The sequence below is a fragment of the Vicugna pacos genome, chromosome 21, assembly GCF_048564905.1.
Source record: "Vicugna pacos chromosome 21, VicPac4, whole genome shotgun sequence".
Lineage (NCBI taxonomy): Eukaryota > Metazoa > Chordata > Mammalia > Artiodactyla > Camelidae > Vicugna > Vicugna pacos.
The window spans coordinates 5225675-5250016 of record NC_133007.1 but is presented as its reverse complement, the minus strand read 5'-3'; the positions used below and the strand labels follow the sequence as shown (position 1 = coordinate 5250016).

The following is a 24342-nucleotide window of genomic DNA, read 5'->3' as shown; positions in this document are numbered from 1 at the left end:
ATAACTTATAAGCAGTTATTCCTTTTTAAGTAAACCATCAAATAACTGACTCATGACTTGTTTTACAGCCACGGATTCCTAGATTTTAAAAAAATCACACATAATTCAAGGCTAATAATTCCTTACTTTGGACTTAGGCAGTTCACTTTTCCTAAGCGTACTATGACATACTTGTTTGTCCTTTATTTTTTTTTAAATATGGGATGCTGCACAAATTTGTGTGTCATCATTGTGCAAGGGCCATTCTAATCTTTGTATCATTTTGATTTTAGTATATGTGCTGCCAAAGCAAGCACTTATGTTTGTTCTTGTCTTCATTTTGTTTATTTTTATCAGTGCTTAAGTTTAATTATATAATTCAATTCAAAGATAAAATAATTGTTACCCTTTGTTTACATATTAAGATCACTCAAAGTTGTCTCTATCCATACAAAGCCATAAATTTTATAAAATGAAATACCTGGGCACCAGTTATTTCACTGTCTGTGATTGTCAAAGCAGCCCCTGTAAGAACACACACTCCTGTTCCTTCACATTTTAATATACAGTTTTCTAGAGTCATGTGACCAGACTCCACTACCACAATACCATCAACCGTCCCTTGTTGTATCAAAGACAGATGCATTAGTTTCACATTATCAGCTTTGGACACCACAAAACTGTCATGAGAAGGTTCAGAAGTAATCATAATTTCCTCTCTCTTCCCAATTCCTGATTCATAGGGAAAAAAATACATAATTCAATCAGCAATCCCAAAGCTTAAAGCCCTCTAGTCACTCAATAATACTTGTTATTACTAAGTTTTCTTTTCACATATTTTTAATAATACTGTAATTACTCAATTAACTAAGTAGATACTTAACGAAAACATAATCTTTTGTCCTTATTTTGATGACATGGTGGAAGAATCTGGGTTTATAATGAATCTAAATATACCTAGGGTATTTATTCAACATATTTATTCCACTACATAGTTCCCATATTATACAGTCAACAGTCATCTATAAAATATCTAAGATACAAAAAGTCTCTTGCCATAACCTGGTTTCAAATTCATAATAAATTACCATAACTAAAAAAGACTGGCAGAGACTCTTGAATTAGGGTATAAGATTAACATAATCACATCCACAAGTAGTCCAAGCAAACATTTAAATTTAACATCAATCCAAAAATTGGTTTGATCTTCAAGAAGGCTACAATTTTTAAAAATTACAAATATGATCCTTATAACCCATATAATTCAGCAAAATACTGAATTTCAGTCATCAAATGATCACAGTCATAAAAATCTAGTGAAAATTTTGCTGTTTTTAAAGTGATAGGCAAAGTTTAAAACACCTGTCTTTTCTTTTGGCCAGACAGTAAACTCTGCTTTTCTACTTCTATTTTAATAAGCTTGCATGTGAGTTAAACTTTCTGAGAAAATGCTGAGTATATTTGAATAGAGCCTTACATCTGGGTTTTCCTATGAAAGTGGTATCAAGTGCTATGGAGACAGAGCAGACAAAAAGTAGTTTTGGTAAAAATATAGATGGGGCTAATAGAAAATATGATGAACGTATTTTTTTGTTTTTTTCTGTTTTTGATCATTTATTTAGACTCTGTGCTTGTAGTGCTACACGGTCACGGGGAAGAAGCAGTCTCATTGATCGATCTGCTCTGGTACAGTATGTCAACACAAGGTCACTTGTACAAACATACTCCTGAACAAGTGGAAAATCTTAACTGTAAAATGCACATAAGGGATTTTTGTGAAACATAAACTCTTCTAATGTCTAATAATCTGATTAATCATGTTTATGATATACAATTTGTCCAGTATGTAGACATTAAAAGATTGCAAAGGATGCCCTGCTAACCCTTTATAATGATGTCATCAGTCAATAAAGCAAGATTTACAGCTTGATATTCTCCTGGAAAAATAACTACTGTATCGCCACTATAACAACTATCCAAAGCCAAATCCAAATCATCGTGCTGCTGGAGAAGTGTGTCGGAAGATAAGTCCTTTACCTGAAAAGAAGAAACAAAACAATAGGTAAAACTGAAACAGATTATTTAAATCAGTTAACTTCATTCGTAACATGTGCTTTTCCCAAAGACTCGCCTTGTATAGGTAATATACTGTAAATACTGTATGTATTTATGTTCATTAACTGCTCAAAGTATCAAGTCTATGAAGGAGTGATGAAAGGAGGTTTTCTTTACAATCACTAATAATTTTACAGCAATTAAATACAGCCAGAAGTCATATCTGGACCTTTACATACTACCTCTTAAGCTTCACAACAGTTCTTCAGGTCAAGTATTATTATCCCCTTATAAGGTTAAGAAACTGACACTCAGTGAGACGAAATGATTTGCTTAAGGAAGTAGAGGTAATGAGCAATGAAGCTAAGCTTTAGCTCTAGGTTTTGATGATGCCAGCTCTCTTTCCTACTGGAAACTACTACTTTGTTTTCTTTAAATCAAACTGACCCTATGACTTTGCTAAATCAAAAAAATCTATATATTACAGATTCTAGAACTAACAGAAATACCAGAAATTTGCACTGGGAGTAGAAAAGGGGAAAGAACTTCAAAAAACAAAATTTAGAAACTAAAAATACACTCTGAAAAAAAGCCTATTTTATCCCAGTAGGATGGCATTATCAGTCCCATATCTTTTTTTATTATAAGAGGGGCACTTGTTTAAAAACCACAGAAAATGAAACAAAGCATAACAAATATGGAAAATTTAACCTATAAATTTTTACCTAAATAAAATATATTTATATAGATATTTCCTTCTTGTCTTTTTTCCATACATATATTCATTTATTCACAATACCAGTATATCATACCATAGATGTATATGGTTTTGAATCCGGATTTTTTTCATTGCATTTATGTATCACATTTTCCCGTGCCTTTAAATATTTTTTCAAAGCCTAGTTTTTAATGGTTGTAGTAAGTACTCAGAAAATGCTTACTATTACTGCTACCACCACCACCACCACCACCACTGATACCACATAGGGTTTCCTGAGGATGAAATAAGATGTGTAAAATCCCTGGCAGTGCCTGGCACACAGTGGTTTTTCAGCAAATTTATTCCCTTTTCTCTTACCCTTATTGCTTGTGTGCTTCACTGACCAACATTACTACAAGTTCTCAGCATCTTTACCTCATGTCTCACTAACATACAACAGTTCTAAATTTCAATTTATTATTTTTTTGTACACAGCCCATCTCTAGTCCTTCTGTATTCTCTATTCAATTGATGTCCTAAATATCCTTCCAGTTAACCAAATTAAATGTCTTTACTTTTCTGATGATATGCAGCTAAAACTTAAATGAACAAATAAAAAAGTGTATTTCTTACCATGTCAGTAGTCATCACTTTTGCTACGATGTGTGTTATAGTCTTTCCAAAGTCTCTTTTTCCTTTCCTACGCCTCAGAATTCTTGGAAAAAATGGCCCATGAACTCTAAGGTTGAAAACATTATTTATGGTTAAATTAACATGAAAAATACTCAACATATACTTAGAAAATAAAAGTTGAAATAGGTTTCACTATCTCTAAGCTTCTGGAGAGCAAAGAGCAACTTGAGAGCAATAGAATGACTGAAATCTTTAAGATAACTGAGTATTTAAACCTTTGTACTATGAAATATTTTCATTTTAGTGAAAGTCTACATGCAACCTACTACAATCAATACGACAATTATCTCAACTTTCCAATATGGTAGAAAATTTTTTGATTGTACTTTCATAATCCATGCAATTGAGAGGTGGGTTATGTCTGTGACACTGAGGTATAAGATGTTTTGGGGACAAGCCTAATTTTAGATACTATGTTTAATTAACAGATTTTTTTGTTTGTTTCAAAGGATAAAGTCCCCATAGATACAGCTGGCTGCTGGCCTCCCAGCAGAATAACTCCAGCTTATCTCTTCATTTGGTTTTCTGTTTACTGTTCAGCACTTTTAGTTAATTCCACTCATTCTCTTCTTTATGCTTCTCTTTACAGGTCCTGTTTCCTATCAATCATTTAAGTGTCATCAAATGAAGGAAAAAAATTGAGTATAACTTTTACCATTACTGTCAGCCAAAAGGGCCACTCCTTTTCCAATAGATGTAGATTTACCAGTAGTCTCCTCAGGTATCATCTTTTCAGTTCTCTGCAGCACTTTGATTACTGCTTGATGCTAATGGAATGCAGCATTAGTACCAATATTTTTCAGCTTATATTTCAATTATCGATATTTTTTGAAGCTTAACATTTCAGGAAGTTGCTTTTAAAACTTTATCATGCCAATTATTAAATTTCAAATTCCAAGATATTAGCAATGTCCTCCAAAGCAAAAGTTTGACTTAATACTTCAAAATCAAAGCCATTTAGCATTTTTACACCAATTTAAGCAAGTGGTTTTGATTTTGAGAAAGAAAAATATTCATGATTTTTCACCATATACCTAATTATTAGTTGTTCAAAAAGAAAAACATCATGCATGCAGGAAACCCAGTAGTTTATGATACAATCCTAGTTTTAAAATTAAAGGACATTTATCAGATTTTTAAAAATTGTACCCTATTTTAAGTAAACCATTCTATAAGATTTCACAAATGTATACACCCATTTAACTCATAATAATCAAGATACAAAATATTCCCATCACAGATAAACTCCCCATGCATCTTTGCAGTCAGTCCTCCACACAAACTCCCAGAAATCCACTGACCTGCTTTCTGTCATAGATTTCCCTTTCTTGGAATTTTTAAAGAGAATTTTAAAGTGGAAGATGGTATGTACTCTCTTGTGTCTGTCTTTTTTCAGTCAGGCTATTTTGGGATTCATCATGTTATTCTGTATATCAGCAATTTCTTTATACTGCTGAGCATTATTTCATTACAGGATTCTTTACATACAAGATCCTGTTATTTGTAAATAGAGAAGTTCATCTTTTCCTTTCTGACTTGGAGGTATTTTATTTCCTTTTTCTTGACTACTGCTCTGGCTAAAACCTCTAGTACAATTTGAATAGAAGTGACGAGAGTGGACATCCTTGTCTTGTTTCTGGTCTTAAAGGGGGAAACATTCATTCTTTCACCAATAAGTATGATGTTCATTATAGGTTTTTCATAAAAAACCTAAAACAGGTTGAGAAAGATCAATTCTATTCTAAGATTTTGAGAATTTTTATCATGAGTGAGTGTTGAATTTTATCAAATGCTTTTTCTGTGACTATTGAAATGATAATGTGGCTTTATTGTGTATTACATTAATTTATTTTCATATGTTAAACCAACCTTGCATTACTGGGATAAATCCCACTTGGTCATATCTGATTCTTTTTATATGTTGCTAGACTCAGTTTGTTAATGTATTATTGAGAATTTTGCATCTGTATGCAGAATATTTTCTGTAGTTTTGTTTTCTTGTGATGTCTTTCGATAGTTTTGGTATCAGGGTAACAACAGTAGCTTCGTAAAATGAGTTGGGGAGGTGTTCCCTTCTCTTTCACTTTTTGGAAAAGTTTATAAAGAACTGGTATTCATTTTCTTTAAACATTTGGTAGAATTCACCAATGAAGACATCTGGTTCTTGGTTTTGTCTGTGAGTAGTTTCTTGAATTCGTTAATCTCCTTAGTTGCTCTAGGTCCATTCAAATTCTCTGCTTTTGCCTGAGACAGTTTTGTGACCATAGGTTATTGATTTTAGGTTTTTGATCATAGGTTCAGGTTTTTGATTATAGATTTTAGGTTACTGATCATATGATATATGATCAACATCATATGATATATGATATCATATTGATCATAGGTTATTGATCATAGGTTTTTGATCTAGGTTATCTGTTGGCATATGATTGCTCACATGATTCCTTAATTCTTTTTTTATCTGTGCGGTTTTCATATGGATATGTTTTCAATGTATTTGGGTAAATATCAACTAGGAGTACAATTGCTGGGTTGTATGGTTAGACTAAGTTTAGCTTTTAAGAAACTACCCAAACTGTCTTCCAAAGAGGATGTACTATTTTGCATTTCCATAAACAATGAATGTATTCCTATTGCTCCACATCCTTGCCAGTAATTGGTATAGGCAGATTGGTGTTTTTTTGTTGTTTTTTTTTTTTTGCTTTTTTAACCATTCTAATAGGTTGTAATGGATTCTTATTTTAATTTGTAATCCCCTAATGACAATGTTGACCATCTTTTTAAATGCTTATTTACCATCTATATATTTTCTTTGGTGAGGTGTCCAAATCCTTTTCCCATTTTTAACTGGGCTATTTGCTACCTATGGATGCAATTTAAGAGATTTACATATATATTAGATACAAGTCTTTCATTAGATACTTTTGGCAAATATTTTCTCCAGATCTATGGCTTACTTTTCATTCCCTTAAGTGTCTTTCACAGAGTAGAACTTTTTCATCTTAATAAAATAATTTATCATTTTTTTCTCTCATAGATCATACTTTTGGTGTTATATCTAAAAACTCCTCATTGCCAAACCCAAGGTCACACAGGTTTTTCTCCTATTTTATTCTAGAAGTCATAGAGTTTATTTTACAGTTAGGTATATGGGTCACTTTGAATTAATTTTGTGAAAGGTGTAAGGTCTGTATCTAGTTCATGTTTTTGCATATGAATACTCAATTATTCTAACACCATTTTTGAAAGGAATATCCTTTCTCCATTTCATTTCCTTTGTCAAAAATTGACAAAGACAAATATTATATGATATCACTTATATGTGGAATCTAAAAAAGTGACACAAGTGAACTTATTTATAAAACAGAAACAGACTCACAGACATAAAAAACAAATCTATGGTTACCAAAGGGGAAAGGAGGGGGTATAAATTAGGAGTTTGGGATTGACAGATACAAACTATTATATACAGAATAGATAAACAACAAGGTCCTACTGTATAGCACAGGGAACTATATTCAATAGCATGTAATAACCTAAAATGAAAAAGAATTGAAAAAAATATATTTGTCTGTAGAACTGAATCATTATGCTGCAATCAGAAACCAACAAACATTATAAATCAACTATACTTCAATAAAAAATAAAGTGACTATTGATATAGTTGGATTAATATCTAGTATATTTGTAACACTTTTCTATTTGTTTTATTATTTTTCCCCTTCTTTTCTGCCTCTTCTAGTTTTAGCTGAGCATTTTGTGATTCCATTTTATCTACCCTCTTAACACATTATTTGCCATGTCATTCAAATCTGGGTGACAACTGTGTTTCCTCAGCGACTCCCTCACCCAGATATGGGTGATGCTTTCCTTCATCCAATTATGCACAATTTATTCTGAATTTATTTCATGCAGAATAATGACATTCCAAGAAGAAATAAAACTGTAAAGAGGTTGAAAATTGAAAATAAAACTTTGTTTTTTAAAACAATTCTAATGATACTGGAAAAACAGATTAATTATAAGCACATATATTGTTAGTGCATCACACGGTGGTGAAATGTGAATTTGGGCCCCATAGGAAACCCACCCAATCCACAGTGGGTAATCAACATGTGAACATATCAATTTAAAGAAAAATTAGTTTGCCATATAGATGGTAACATACATTTGTAACTAAGTCCATCTTCAAATAACACTATACTACTTCACGTGCAGTACAGGTGCCTTTTAATAGAGTATTTTCCCAATTCTCCCCTCCCATCCCTTCTGATATTACCGTCACTTATTTAACCAATCCATATACTATTATCACCTAATAGCATAAATACTATTATTTTAAATAGGTAGCTTTCAGACCAATTGAGAATAAGAAAGGATTTTATCTTCCCTTCTTTTATTTCTTCTCCAAAGCTCTCCTTTTGTATATATAGATCTGAGTTTCTGACCTTTAATAACTTTTCTTCTCCCTCAAGAACTTCCTTTAGCCTTTCTTGCAGGGCCAGTCTATTGGCGACAAATTTCCTTCGTTTTCTGGCTAAGAAAGCTATTTCCCCTTAACTTTTGAAGCATAATTTCACTGGATATAGAATTCTCAGATGATGGTCTTCTTTCAACATGTGACTATTTCATTCCGCTTTCATCTTGTTTTCATGGTGTCTTATAAGAAATCTATTGTATTTCTCACTCTTGTCACCTATCGGTAAGGTTGCCCCCCTACCCCCTTGGCTTTTTTCAAGATTTTTTCTTTATCTGTGGTTTCCTTCAGTTTGAATATGATATTGCCTAATTTATACATTTTTTGGCATTTATCCTCTTTGGTGTTCTCTAAGCCTCCTGGATTGGTGGTTTGGTGTCTGCATTTAATTGGGGGTAATTTTCACCACTATTATTTTTTTTTTTTCTGCTGCATTTGCTCCCTTCTCTTCTGGTATTCCAATTACACAGAAGCTACATTCTTTGAAACTGTTCCACAGTTCTTGGATGTTCTGTTTTTTTTTTTCTTTCACTCTTTTTTCTCTTTACATTTCAGTTTGAGACAATTCTACTGATATATCTTCAAGCTCTCTGATTCCTTCCTCACTTGTGTCCCATTTATTAAGTCTTTCAAAGGTATTCTTCATTTCTATTTACAATGTTTTTGATTTTTAGCATTATCTTTTTTTTTTGAAGATTTAATTTTTTTGGAAAAATTTACTAAGTGACTATTTTATATTATTTTTGTGAGCTTTTGGGGGAAGGGAATCAATTAGATTTATTTATTTATTTATTACTGGAGGCACTGGGGACTGAACCCAGGACCTCATGCATGCTAGGCACGCACTCTACCACTGAGATATACCCTCCCCCATCTTAATTCATTCTTACAGTTTCCATCTTCTGTCTACATCTGCTCTTCCATGTTGTGTACTTTTTTTTTTCCACTAAAGCCTTTAACATATTAATCATAGTTATTTTAAATTTCCTTTCTGATTAATTTCAAAGTCATACCTGGGTCTGTTTCATATGCTTGCTTTCCCTCTTAGTTTTTTCTTGCCTTTTAGCATGTCTTACAGTTTTTTGTTGAAAGCCAGGCATGATGTATTGACTAATAGGAAGTAAGGTAGATAGGCTTTTAGTGTGAGGTTTTATATTAATCTGACCAGGAGATAGCCTGTGTTTGTTTGGTGCAGCTTTAGGTTTCAGAGGCTTCACATTCCAGTAGTTTCCATATTTCTGTATCCTCTATATCTTTGGGCCTCCTTTAAAACTCTTCTGTAGAAGATTTTGTGTCTTGCAGCTCTTTTCACTATAATCCAGTTATTATACTGGAGCCCTGTCGGTATCATTTTAAGGTTTAGCAGAGAGGAAGTGTTCTGTACTCTTACGATTAAGTATCAGTCTTTTAGGGGGTCTATGTCCCTGGACACAATCTTCACAAGTGTTTCTTAATCCCCTCTTTCTCCAGATAGGCAGGCTAGAGTGGGACAGAGTTAGGGAAATGCCCTTCCTCTAGGTGGGAAAAAGCTCTGGTAAAAGTTTTTTCCCCAGGGGAGCAGATCTTTGTTATGGAGCATGCTCTGGGTGTATTTCAAAATGCTTACTTTTCTCTTCACCTTGCCAGAGTCACAATGGGATCTTTCTAGGCTATTTACCTGAGAACCTAGTGAGATTCCCAGAGGTAAAAATACACAAAGGTATGGGGTCTCCCTAAGAACAGCAGCCCTCCAGGAGTTTCTCACTCTCAAAATAGTCAACATTCAGCCTCCAGCAATCTATCAAAATTACCATTTAAATGTTCTTACAATTTATGGCTCTGGTGGGTTCTGTTCAAGGTAAAAAGTTCTTAGCTGTGACTCTGAATTTACCTCTCTCTCCAGATTTCAGGGTGGCAGTTTGCCCTGTGATCTCAGTTCTATAATGGGTCCAAGAAAGTAATTTTCAGTTTGTTCACCTTTTTTCTTGTAAGGATAGGAGTGATAACTCATAAGCCCTTTGCAAGTCAGAGCAGAATCTGGAAATCCTTGGTTCTGTTTTATAGTTTTAATTTCTCTGTTGAGATTCTCTGTATACTTATGAACAGTACATTTTCCTTTAACTCTTTGAACATACTTATGATAGCTGCTTTGAAGTTTTCATCTGACAAATGTAACATCTGGCCCACTCAAAATCAGATTCTATTACCTCACCTTTTTCCTCAGTATGGATCTAATTTTCCAGTTTCTTTGCATGTCTATTAATTTTTGGCTGAACACTGGAGATTCTGGATAATTCTATCCAAAGAGAATCTTTGGATCCTAGTAACTCTGGACTGTGTTATGTTCTTCTAAGGATTGTTAGTCTTGCATTCTAGCAGGCAGTTAGCTTGCCTAGCTTCAAAATGCAAAATGTTTCCCTAGAGGTATGCAGCAGCTGACATCTCTGCTCAGTTCTCTCAATTTCCATGCTTCAACATCATGATTCCTTATTTAGCAAAGTTCCCAGATTTCTCTCCTCTGTCACTGCTAGCATAGTTTAGTGGGCAGCCAAGGAGCTAAGCAGACTTTATGCTCAAATTTGAGGTCTCACCCTTTCTGCAGTTCTCCCACTTTCAGAATATCCTAACTAAATTTCCAGCTGCCCTGCCAGCCTGAACTCTGTCCTCTGACACCTTGAAACAGTTAGACTGCATTCTTTGCTGCCAGATCTGAGAACTGATGACCATTAGACAAGAAAGCCACAAGTTCCCATTTCTTACCCATTCCAAGGATAAATACGTTTTAAGGATAAACTTTTCTGGTTGCTGCCTGCTTCTGGTCATTTCGTAGTACCTTCAAATAGGTGGAGACTTTTAATGTTTTGTCCTGATTTCACAATTGTTATCTATGGAAGGGTTTGACCAATTGACCACCAGCCCATAATGAGATTTTCTGTGATTATAACTTTTAAGATGACAGAACTCTGTGTTGCCTTTCACCATTAGAATCTAAAGCCAAGTGATGATAAGGCTTGTATTGAAGAAAGTTCAGGGTTTTTTGAATCTGGATTTCTAGATAAGTGGATTTCAAAAATCTTACCTATGCTAATTTCCCAAAGTAATCCTAAGGTTTTATCACACAGGAATCCAAATTAACAATGAAACGTCAGAAACAGGCACTAGAATGAGACTGTTAGTGATTTTCTTAAAAGGTCAAACTGGAAAGAAAATGCAAAAAGATTTAGGCTAATAATTAATAGTTAAGACAAATAAAATATGGCTCAGAATTCCTAAGGCAAAGAATGAGTCAAGGTGGAACACAAGGAAGGAGTTTAACAATTACGTATGAAACAGTTGTTAAGTCCTTTGGCTGCACTCAAGATTTTCCATAATTTTGGGAGCATGAGCAAGACTTCTTGTTTCCTCTCAACTTAAAATAAAGACAGAAATATATACTTTACTGCACAGTAATGTAAATACGTATTTTAATACAGTTGGAAGTATTCTGGAGAATGACGCTGTTTAAATCTGCATTGTTTTATCATCAAAAACAACTTACTAACTTATTTCGGTTAGAAAAGAAGAAATTATGAGACAGCCAATTTAGTCAACTCTCTATCTACTTTGCATATTACATGTGGAGAAGGTCTAACTACTCTTTTCCTATGTTCTGGCCAAAGTCAAGAAGGAGAAGAAGAGGAAAAAGAAGAGAAGAGAAGGAAGATTAGGAGGAAGCAGAAGGAGGAAAAGGAGGAGGAGGAGAAAAGAAGGTAAAGAAAAAAGGTAAGGAAAAAACTAGATTTATGAAAATTTTTCTCTTTTTTTTCTTTTTTAAATCTTGGTATGAGATTTTTTTTTCATCAAAAAAATCCAAAGCAATGATTTCAGTGAATTCAGCTAATATAAAAATAATTTTCCAAAGTTGGTAGCTGCACTTTGTGCTTACCTGAGAAACTGGACATCTACTTTAATAATCTATTTCAATCAGGGTAACATATATGACAAGTTAAGTGATACGATAAAAGAATGACCATGTAATCTTTTTGTTTCCATTTAAAATAGAGCAAGTTATTACCGGAGACGTAAATCTTCCCACATTTTCAATAATCCACAGAGCATTACTATCTCATAGTATTTTTTCCAGCATTCAACAGCCTCTGCTGCAGATGGATCTTCTTTAATATTGCTCTGATACTCAACGAGCTCAACACGCTTGTTTTTATACTTCTCCAAAGTTTTTTTGAAACGTTGTGCAATAGGACCAGGTATTGTTCCATCTTGCATATCACACCACCTGAAAAGTAACAGTACAGTTACAACATCTATCTTATATAATGTGATGAGTAAGTTTTTAGCTATACTTACAAATTAATTCTTTCTTCAATCAAAGCAGCGTAATTCTCACAACTTTCTTCATCATCCCAGTCCCTCCAAAGAAATTCATAAAAAAACCTATGATAAATCAAATTGAGGTGACAGTGATCAAAATCAGCCAGCAGCAGGTTCAGAATTAAAAAGACATTCTGATGTCAGAAATCTTTATATGAATCTTAATTGCTAAGAAAAATATTTTAAAATGATCTTTCAGTGAACTAATATTAAAAGTAAAACTTTAAAAAATAGATCTGGATTCTATTTTAGGTTATTACAGATAAGATGTTTCTTGAAGTGGGATTGTAAAATTCAAGTTCCAAATTTCATAGATTGTGGCTATGATTTTGTTTACCAAAGAAATAATACTTGAGATATAATTGTATTGTGTATTGTTGAGGGAGCATTGAAAAAATAAAAGCATGCCCCCAGATATTCTTTACTATATTCATGGATAACTCTCTCAAATGATATCAATTTGTAATGGGGATGATGGTATCTAGTATCTGTAATGACTTTAAATGTGAAAAATGAAATCTAATATATTTAAGAAGCTTAAATATGAACAGAATTTAGTGTTACATATTTCCAGAACTTTTTAAAACTCAATTTTCGTAACATATAATATCAAAAAATTGCAAACTTCATTGCCCATATATAATACTTCTGCAAGAGAAAATGTTTCAAGTAAGAGTTACAAATATATTCACTAAAAACGGATGAATTCAGCAACAAAATTAAATCAAATAAAGTGCCTGTATGAATAAAACTTACAGATTAAGTTAACTTTTTGAATGTGAGAACTTGAAGAAGTAAGAAGCTCTAATACCTTACGACTTCCAAGGCCAAAGCAATGTCATGTAAAGCAGAATCTTGTCCTTCCACAGGGTGCACTTCCGAGAGAGGCACATTATGCTCTAGCTCTTCCAAAACCTCATTGACCAAATTCCTTGGAAGATTTGCAACGTTAGAAGAAAAGGGCTCAGCAACAGAAACAGTAACATTGAAACAAGATGATGAGCTTGGGCATGGTTTACAAGTCACCTAAGATAAATGTGATAAAATTTGTAATTACATGTGAAAGTAAACCACAAGGATTCTATCTCATGTATGAGCCACTTAAAATTTCTTCTTTTAAGTTTTTATGACTTCTCTAACGATCAATATACATAATAATAATTAGATCAATGTTAAATAAAATGTCAATACAACTTTTCAAGCCCTACTTCTTAAATAACATTAGTTTTTTTAACACCTTTATTGTGGTATTATTCCTATATAGTAAACTACACATGTTTTAGATGTACAATTTGATGAATTTTGATAGACTAAATTATGTTAGTTTTTAAGGTTCATGAGAGGAATTGCCTAAGTTTGAGTTTCCAGATTTTTGGATTTTATAAAACAGTAGAATTACAAAAATTTTTTGACTGATTTTGCCATGAAAGTATGTTTTTAAAAATCCTACTATTTATATTACATTATTTGTAAAAGAAGGAGCAATCAAATACCAAAAAAAGTAGAAAGAACATAATCAAAGAGTAAAGTCCTGAAATTGAATAAATTTAGCTTCATAAACAACACACTATATTGTTTACTTGTCTCATTTCACCAAAATATAGTGATAACCTCCAGCATGTCTGAAAACCAGTGCCTGAGAACCAGAGTTGACAGTAGCTTTAAAAATTAATAACTTATAACTGAAAATTTGTACCCTTTTACCAATTTCTGTTAATTTTTAATTTTGTGTTAATATTTAGTATAAGTAATTAATTTTTCTGAGGACCTAATATATAACATAGTGGCTATAGTTGATAATATTATATTGTATATTTGAAATTTCCTAAGAGAGAACTTAAATGTTTTCACTAAAAAAGAGAGGGTAAATATGTGAAGTGATAGATGTGTTAGTTAATTTAATGGGGGGAAATCCTTTCACAATGTATATGTATTTATATCAAATCATCACATTATACACCTTATCTTTCAATTTTTTCAATTATATCACAAAGCTGAAAAAACAAACACTTCCAATAATCAATTTTGAAATTTATTAAGTACACATCCAGTAAAATTATTTTTAGGTAGAATTTATTTACCTAACGTTACTTATAGCAGCTTTATTAATGACTGCCAAAACTTGGAAATAACCAGTTAAGTCCTTCATAGAAGAATGGATAAACTGTGGTACACCCAGACAATGGAATATTATTCAGTGCTAAAAAGGAATGAGCCATCAAGCCATGAACAGATATGGAGGAACCTTAAATACATGTTACTAAGTGAAAGAAACCAATCTGAAAAGGTTGTATACCATGTGATCCCAACTATGTGGCATCCTTGAAAAGGGAAAACTTTTTTCCTACTCTTATACTTAACTGGTAGCATAGAATTCTAAGTTAGAATACCACTTTTCTTGAAAATACATCTTCTTAGCCTTTTAAAGTTACTGTTGAGATGTCCAATGCTATTCTGCCTCTTGACCATTTACATGAACCTATTGTTTCTCTAATATTCCTTGACCTTCTCTTCGGCCTTCATATTCTCAAATTTCACTCTGTGCTAGACAACTAGTGGGACCTTTCAATCTAGAAATTCATATCCTTTTGCTCTGGGAAACTTTCATGATTTGACAATTTGTTTTCCCCTGTTATTCTTGTTTTCTCCTCTTCCTACTTCTCCTACTTCCTTCTCCTCCTCCTCTCCTCCCCTCATGTTCTCTCTCTGGAACATTTATTTGGATGTTGGACTTGATCCCCTAATTACTCTCCTCTCTTTTCATTTCTTAGGCCTTCAGTGCTACTTTATGAGAGATTTACTCAACTTTATCTTCTAGTGCTTCTAATCCTTCTAAAACTAAAGGTTTTCACTTCTGCTATCATATTTTTAATTTCCAAAAGCTCTCTTCCTTTCTTGGAATTTTCCCATCATATCGGTTCCAGTTCTTGTTTCATGAATGCTTTATCTTTTCTGAGAATACAGTTTTATATATGTGTGTATTTATCTTCTCCTTATCATGTTTCTTCCAAATGTCTTTTCTGCTATTTTAACCACCCTTTTGATATTAGAGTTTCCTCAAATGTCTGGTGACCCTTCTGTCTGCTCATATTTAAGAGTGGAGCACTATAAAGGTAACTGGAAGGTCTGTGTGTGTGAGTGGAACACGTCTACTCTGGATTCACTGTAGGATGTTTTCCATGGGAACTTCACATATTGGTACTCTGGGTCTTTTCTTTTGAACTGACCATAGAAAAATCTTCCAACTCTCATGCCCAGAGGGATATATCTTAGCTGCCTCTATTCTAGAAGCAGAACTGGAGTAGAAGGCAAAGGATCCTAACATTCAGTACCAGTAGACTGTCACTGTCACTTACTCCCTTCTTTCCAGTGGGATACTCCCATCCTTAACCATACTTCTCAAGCTAGCTTTGTAAATCTGTAGATTTGTCTTTTGCCAAGTTTGGGGAATTTCAGCCATTACTTCCCTTTTTTTTTTTTTTTTCAGCCCAACCTTTTTTCCTTTCTTCTAAGACTCTGAAGACATGAATGTTAGGTCTTTTGTTATAGTCCAACGTGTCCCTGAGGCTCTGTTCATTTTTTTTTTCAGCCTATTTTCTCTAGGAGGTTCAGTGAGGTCATTTGTAATTCCATCTTCAAGTCCAGTTTCCTTTTTCTTTACTCTTCTGTTGAGTGCAGCCACGAGTTTCTTATTTCAGTTATTATATTTTTTTAGTTCTAAAACTTTGGTTTTTCTTTGTCTTTCATTTATTTGCAGAGATTTTCTATTTCCTTGCAGAGATTTGTTTTTTCATTTTTCTAGCATGTGTTCGTAATTGCTCACTGATGCATTTTTACAATGCCTGCTTTAAAATCCTTGTGAGATAATTCTAACATCTGTGTCATCTCAGTGTTGGTATCTATTGTTTTATTTCATTCAAGTTGAGATCTTCCTGAGTCTTAGGAGTGATTGAGAAGTAATAACAAGTGATTTTCTATTGAAACCTGGACATTTTGAGTATTATGAGTCGTGATCTTATTTAAATCTTTTATCATTCTTCTTCTGACACCAGTCTGGCTTGGAAAAGAGGTTACCACCTTGTTACTGCCAGATGGGGACGGAAGTCCAGATTCTCCACTCAGCCTCTGACACTGAGGGGTAAAGTGTCTGCTCATTATGCTATTCAGGGGTGGGGGCTCAGATTCTCCATTAGGCCTCCACTGACACCGCCCTGGCAGAGAGACAGGGGGAGCACCTTATTACTGCCCATCACATTGTCTCCACTGACATCCAGGGGTGGTGGTCAAAGTACTGATTCTCCACTAGGTCTGTTCTGACACCACCCCTGCAGAGGGTGGACAGAGTCCAGGCTTCCCGTGTAGTCTACACCGTGGGGAGCAGGGAAAGTTCCTTACCACCCAGCCCCCAACCTTCTGCCCACTAGGTTTCCTCTAGTATCACTCTGGCAGCAGGGCTAGTGCGCCTTATTACAGCTTGGCAAGGTTGGAAGTCTAGGCTCTTCTCTTGGCCTTTTCTTGAAGGACGGAAGTGAGAGGCAGCAGTTTTTTTCTGTGGTGTTTGGCTACCCTTTTCCTGACTTTGACTAGAGAAAGCAGGCTTTTGGAGGGACCTCTCTTTTTCCCTACACCTGTTGTTTCCAGATTTCCCACTCCTCTGGTACCCAGTTTAGGATATATGAGGCAACGCCTAGGGAACTCATCATCATGTCATTCCCTAAGTCACAAGGTCCCTGGCCTACCTGCCTTCTCTCCAACTTTCAGATCTTATAGTTGTTTATATGTATAGTCCAGAGTTTTTAGTTGTACTTGATACGAAAGAAAGGGAAAAGTATGTCTACTCCCATCTTTCTGGAAACTCAAGTCCCTGTTTCTTAAATAGCTTTCAAGCAATTCTTCTTGAATTTAAGCTCCCTCTTCAACCCAATCCAACTTGTAAGTATAGTCAATTCTTAAGCCTTTGGGGTTTTACAGTGTAAATGAAGCTGCTTTTTTTTTTTTTTTTGGCTTTCCCGTCTGCAACTTAGAATTCACTTTCTTAGCTCTACCAAGTCAGCTGTCATTTATTTACATGTTTTACACCTTCTAAATTGTGTTGCTACTGCCTCCTTTTCCATCTCTTGTCCTTGGGCAACCTTTAAGAAATTCCTTTGTTGTCATTTTGGTGGAGGACTCTGGGGATGATACAAGAGAAGATACCACAAGTTGTCAGACAGGAGAAAAGAAGTATCGTCAAAAAATCAATATTACTGGATTCTCAACCAACAACACTGGAAGCCTGAAGACAGTAGAATAGTATTTTACAAATTCTGGGCATGAAATCAAACCTAGAATTCTTGTACTCAGTCAATTTATCAAATAAATATGAAGATTCCATAAAAATATTTTCAAGTATACAAGATCACAATAATTTTATCTAGTTTGTGCCCTTACCCTTGAAGCTATTAGGGTAAGATCCTTGGCCAAAACAAGAGAATAAACTAAGAAAAAAAAGAAGACAGGAATTTTGGGAAATAAGTTATTTACACAAGAGAATGATGAAAAGAATTTCTAGAATGATGATGGAAGGAAACCCCAAAAGCTATCCAGTAGGTCTACAGATCACCAATCCAGATTGTAGATCAGAAGGATGCAAGAGATACCTTCTTTAAGAAGACAAAACTGATAGTTATGTTTGAACATGCTGAAGATTTACATAATTAAGGAAGAGTTTGGGGATAAATTGGTGAGAAAACTAAACACAATGTAAAAACAAGGTTATTAACTCAAGGAAATTTCTTCCTAATGTTCAGGAAAGAAAAATTAACCATAGTATACTAAATGCTTTATCTGTGAGGTGAATACTATCTATCTATGAAGGTAAAGACTGAGTATCTGGTCAAATAAAAATTATTATATAGGTATTTTGGGAACATGAGCATGTGAAAAATATGAGTATAAGGTGGAACAGGGAATGATAGTGGCAATGGTATATAAACGTGTTACCCATTTTTCATAGTGGAAGCTATATGTAAAACCTAAAACAGAGAAATTAAGGAGCAATATAAGCATGATACTTGGAGATGGAGAATTAATATTATAATAATTGATTGAAATTCGTTGCATCTGGAAAATACAAGAAATGGCAGCAGAGGGTGGAGAGAGGTTGGGTAACCACATCATTTTGTAACAAAAATTGTAATTCTGACTCTATAAACTGTGCATGTTTAACTCTGACAAAACTAAGAAAACATTTAACAACCAATGGATAGGCAGGAGGTAAGCAAACTGAGACATTTAATGTAACTATTTGGGGGCCTCTACAGTGAAACAAAGGAGAGAGACAGGACAGCAGCTGGAGGGAAGAGAAGGTCCCCAGCAGTCTAAAATGTGAATTTAAATGCCTTCCCATTTGTTCAGAAAGCAAGTTATACAACAGGCTTTACAACCAGGGAGTCTATTACTAGAGTTTCAAAGGGCCTACTTCCTCTTTAGAACCATGATATAGTAGAATCCAGTAAATAACCAGTTTCCAGAATCCACTGAGAATTCCCTTAAATATCTGCAAGTTAAACATTAAAGCCTGATCGAGGGATATAAACAAAATACTAAAGCATATTGCCCAAAAGGTGAGGATGAGTATGTACAAAAAAGCTTACTGATGGTGACTAGACATGCTTTTGTACAAAATTTTAAAAAATCAAACATAATGCTATCACCAAAAATAACCACTGTTAATCTTTTGCTCTTTATCTTCCAGTTTTATTCCTATGAACTTTAGCTGGATCACATTGTATATCTAGTTTTGCATCTTCTGTTTTATTTAACATACACAGTGAAAATGTTCCAAATGATTTTTTTGTTGTAAGTTTTATAACTACATGATATCCTATCTTAGATATATCATCATTTATTTGACCAGTATCTTATTATTAAACTTTCATGGTGTTCCCAGCTTTTAATTTTATAAATATCACAGTGATCAACTTAAACACATAAATCTTTTTATACATTTCTGATTTCCATAGAACGAATTTCTAGAAATAAAGTGAACCTTTAAATTTTTATCTATTTATTTTTCTGTGCAGTGGGACCTACTTATTTGTTTTTATTATTTTAATTTTTTCCAGCTTTATTGAGAAATAACTTACAATGAGTAAACTATTTTAAAGTTCTTAATGTATTTTGACAAATTGCTTTCTACAGAGCTTATAAAAGTTTCCTTAATATCTGGCCCACTTTGTAACCAAGATTAAGGATATGTCCTTCCAATCAACTATAATACTTCCAAAATTTTAAAAATTTGTTTGTTGGTCGTATGGATCTGTGTAGTAGGCAGAATAATGGCTCCCAGATGGTCGACTAATACTTAGAACCTGTGAATATATTACTTTATCAGGCAAAAGGGACTCTGCAGATTACAATTAAGGTTAAGGGGTTGAGATGGGAAAGTCATCCTGGATTACCCAGCTCGACCCATTCTAATCATGAATCTTTTTAAATGGAAGCATCTTTCTAGACTGCAGAGAACCACAGAGATACAGTGTAAGAAGGACTTTGAAAATGGAGAAAGGGAGCCATAAGTCATGGAATGCAGGCAGCTTCTATAGGCTGGAAAAGGCAAGGAAACATTCTTACCTAGAGCCTCCAGAAAGGAATACAGCCCTGCCTACATCTTGATTTTAGCCCAGATAATCTCATGTAAGATTCCTTTCCTATAGAACTGTGAAATGATAAACTTGTATTAAGCCACCAAATATGTGGTAGTTTGTTACAGCAGAAATAGAAAACTAATACAGCATCTAAAGTAAAGACAGAGAGTGAGGTCCACAGGAATAAATTATTGTGACTTCGGAACAAGGAGCATTATATACCACTGCTGATATTTCAATCCACATAAGACTAAAGTAGAGGCAGACAGAACAACAAAGTCTGAATTGTGCAGCATAATCTTAAGAGGTCCCAAGGGCTAGTCTCACTGCCTTATAATTCAAAGAATTAGAATCTGTCGATATACTATATTCTGCCTTTTCTTCTGTTCTTTTCTTCCCACTTCTCTAATGTTTAAAGGACATTAGCATCTCCTAGAGGATTTTAAAGCAATCTAATTACCTGTAATCTTGCTTGTTACTTTTGGACCAAAAAAGAGAGCAAATAATCAATGTATTGCATGTAAAATCTTAGAACTTGATAGAATTTTTAGATAACCTAACCCAGTGAATTTCCATGTAACTTTAGGGATCGTGAAAGGTTTTATGGAGAAAGGACTATCATGCAATGTTGAGAGAGAAACCAAGCAATGGCTAGGATACCATCCCACACTTCAGACAATAATGTTCTGTTTTAATGTGCTGTACATATTGGGCTTCATCATAAAACTTGACTGAAAAAAAACCTAAACTGCTAAAAAAAAAATGTTAAAGACACCGATACTGTCCATCTCCTCTTATTTTATCCACATGAAAAAATTCCAAAGAAGTTATAAAAGTTCTCAACAAAATCTACTCAAAATCTGAAGTTGAGCAATCCTCAAAGAAACACTAAAAACAGAGCATTACTGGAAAATTAATCCCAGGACTCTTTCATATTCCTTTGTGGCCTCTATGACTGAATGTATGCTACCTTTTATTGTAAAATACCACTAATTTACTTTTCCATAAAGCATAGAATTGAATTGTTTTAAGGTAGTGTGCAATGTAATGAGTTTCAAACATAAATTTTTCTTGTCACCAAAACCACAGATTTGAAATATCTATGAGGTGATTTGTGATACTAATTTTTATACAAGGATATTGACTTTTAGAGGAATCAAATTTATGATGTCAAATATGCCACAGTATTTAACCTACAGACCTTTAAAAGCAAAAGTTTATCAGATGAGGTCTTGGAAGTAGACGCATTGTAATAAAAGGGCACTTTTCATAGGAAAAAGTTTCAGATTTTACCAACAGTTTTCTGATCCATTTTCTTTCTTTCTCTAACTAAACCTCATAATTCAGATAAATGAAGATTAAAGAGAAATAATGAGAAAAGAGGTGCAAATAGTTAAAGCTTAAGTTACTAATTTTTAAGAAAAGCATTTTTGTTATTTTTATGGTATTTCATCAATTAAATCTAGACTAATTGATATTATCTGGTACCATTAGATTTAATAACTGTCTATAAGAAAATGGGTGCTAATATCCCTCCTTACCTTTTTTTTAAATCCTATTTGCTTAAAAACTTAAAGTAGGAGTAAACTTTTGTCAACTTCTGTTTAAGTATCAAAGCCCCAAATTAATAAGGTGATATTTGGTCTTAAAAAGAACTGATAATTTCATGCAAAGAAGAAAGGTCAGGTGAAAATTTTTACCTCAACCAGTATACCAACAAAAGGTATAGAAGCTTCTTCATATTTCATAAAGAATAACTCAGGATTAGTCTTCCAGACCCCAAGCCATTTGTCTTTCAACTTTAATTTTTCTGATAGGTATTTACTCATAGCGTCATCAGCATCTTCTGCCTAGCAGAAGAAAAAAATATGAAATTATAGATTTATAAATAAATATTTTTATTATTTAAATATGAGACCAGTATATCCTTAAATAATGAAAAACCTGGAAAATAACAGATTTTAACTAAATCTATAGTTAATGGAAAATATCATGAATATTAAAAAATTAAACTTAAAAGAGATCTAGTCCCTCAGTGGAGTAATTCAGAGGTGAGACATCTACTTATTATTTAAGTTTTAAATAATTTGTTTTATTAATCCACTGGACAAAAATACTGTAACTATACATATAAAAAATACTTGTCATCTTAAAAACTTAATTATTTTTTCTGAACTTCAAAGATGTAATGACCTATTTAAAATTTATTCAGTACATAAAAATTTAAAATAGAAATCCAAGCTATAAAACAAATGAGCACATTAAACATTCAATAAATATCTGTCCATTTGACTTTCTACATTTAAATTCAGCTACCCTCAGGATGATAAATAATGTAAGCTATTATGAAACTCAATCATTAGACCCTGCCTGATTAATGACACAGTAATTTATATCAATGTGTTTCAATTGGCTTTAAGAGATCTAACCTTCTCCAACACTCAGTATCAGATATACGTTGGTCGTTAAATACCACCCTAGTGTTATTATGGTAATGGCATTTTTAAAAATAAAATTTTCTTCTGATTATAAAATGTTTAACCTACAGACAATCTAAAAAATACATATTAACATAAGGGAAACAAAAATTACCCCTAATCCTGGCAGCCAGAAAAACCATTGCTGATGTTTTGGTGCATTTCCTTCCAGTCTTTTTTCTATATATTTATTCAACCACACACATGAATCATATGTTTAATCTTTTTTTTATTTAACATTATAGCATAAGCATATCTATAGGTCCTGAAAACATAATTTTTAGAACTGCGTGGTTTTCCATTATATGAAGCCATCACAAATTCTTTACTACGCTCATAGTTAGAAATTTAGTTTCTAGTTTTTAAGTTTTATAAACATCAGTGCAACGGAATCCTCCTACACAAATTCTTCTGCTACACTTTAAATAAAAATACGGTAGAAACATACAATATCTGTTCCATTCACCAGGTAGGTAGGTAATCTTTTACAAAACCTCACTACACATCCTAGACTAAACGTTTTTAGTATTGTAGCGAAAAAGTCAAGGCTGAGTAATCTTGTCCTTATGTTTGGGCACAGGTTGTTAAATTAAAACACTAAGACGCATACTTGGGCGACGACAAGGACTATCTGTCTTCAGATAACCAGAAAACACTCCATTAGAGCGGTCCCCTTAACTGATGCATGCTGTCCGAAGGAAAATCTAATTGTAACTCCTTCAACAGGGCCCTGGAAATGTGCAGTAAATGTGGTCTTTCGAAACGCAGGTTTTCCCTGTGCCCCCTGTACCCGCACCGCCGTAAGAGGGGGCCCCGCCTCCCCGCGTGCGGGTTCCCGCCCGCTGCCCTCTCCGCCTCCTCACCTTGCAGCCCCGCAGCACCTCGTCGCAGTACAGCGCCACCTTCTCGTCCCGCCACATCCCCCTCATGGGGGACACGCAGACCGGGGGCAGCGGCCGCGCCTCCGCGTCATCCTCCTCCGGCACCGAGAGAAGGGGCTCCTCATCCTCCTCCCGCGGCCCCTCTCCCGGGCCCTCGGCCTGAGACACGGGCGGGAGCTGCAGCCGCCGCCGCGCCGCCTCCCGGCCCGCCCTCCCCTTCACCGGGCGCGGGGACGCCACCACCGACCGCACCGGGGACGCGGTTCTCTTCAGGCTCCCCGCCGCCGCCGCCGCCGCCGCCGCCGCCAGGTCCCCGGTGGGCGCGGAGACAACCTTGTCGCCTCGCCGGCCTGGGCTGGTCGTGCGGACCGAGTCGTCAGGCGCCGCGGGCCTGGGTCCCGACGCCATCCCCTCGCCACCCTCAGGACCGGCCGCAGCCGTTGGCCAATTTTCCCACCTGCTCCGCGCGGGCCAATGGGCGGCGGCGGCTCGAGGGCGTCGCGCGCCCGCGGGGAGTTGGGGGATGGGGTGTCGGGCGCCGGCGGAGATGCCGGAGGGTGACGCTGGGGGCTGGGGGCGGGCAGGGATGCTTTGGGGCGTGACGAGGAACGGTGAAGGGGAAGGTTCCGAGCGAGCTGTTGGCCGGGCGCGGCCTGAGGGCGGGGGCGGGCCGTTGCGGGGGAGGCGCGGGGCGAGGGCGGGCGGGCCCGGGGAGGAGCGCGTGGAGCCCGGGGGGCGGCGGTGCAGCTCCGTGATGCTCGCGCCGTGGGCGCGCGATCCGACCTCACCTCTCTCCCTTTAGAGCCGTGCAGACGCGGAATTCTTCCCCCGAGAGAGTTTTCATAGGATCTCACACATCTTCAGGGTGATTGTGAGTCACCCTCCAGTTCATCATGACCTAACACACGTAGGTACCTAGCCCTCCGCACACTCGTATCTGCGCAAGACACAGCCTGAAAGAAAATTTATTTTTATTCTGGGAGGCAGCGGTAACTGGAACCTTCTGGTTCTTACTAGAGGAAACTCTAGTGCCAAATCCAGCGACCTAGGCTTCCCCCGACGTATTCACACGGTTCCCAAAATAAAGTTTCCTTCACATGTTAAG

General features: G+C 35.3%; 1 protein-coding gene and 1 non-coding gene across 2 annotated transcripts in view; both read right to left on the bottom strand.

The window, feature by feature from the left end:
• SHCBP1L (SHC binding and spindle associated 1 like) overlaps window positions 1–23726 on the bottom strand; it is a 31324-nt gene extending 7598 nt beyond the window's left edge. The window contains exons 1-8 of the mRNA XM_072945969.1: window positions 23220–23726; window positions 21580–21729; window positions 13063–13277; window positions 12228–12314; window positions 11938–12156; window positions 3368–3473; window positions 1863–2016; window positions 461–711 (exon numbers count right to left, since the gene is read on the bottom strand). Coding sequence (XP_072802070.1) covers window positions 461–711; window positions 1863–2016; window positions 3368–3473; window positions 11938–12156; window positions 12228–12314; window positions 13063–13277; window positions 21580–21729; window positions 23220–23645 — 1608 coding nt within the window. The 5' untranslated portion in view covers window positions 23646–23726. The remainder of the gene's footprint in view (window positions 1–460; window positions 712–1862; window positions 2017–3367; window positions 3474–11937; window positions 12157–12227; window positions 12315–13062; window positions 13278–21579; window positions 21730–23219) is intronic.
• Window positions 193–296, bottom strand: LOC116284900 (U6 spliceosomal RNA). The gene has a single exon (XR_004194556.1). It is a non-coding gene; the product is annotated as a U6 spliceosomal RNA (small nuclear RNA).
• Window positions 23727–24342: the final 616 nt, after the last annotated feature.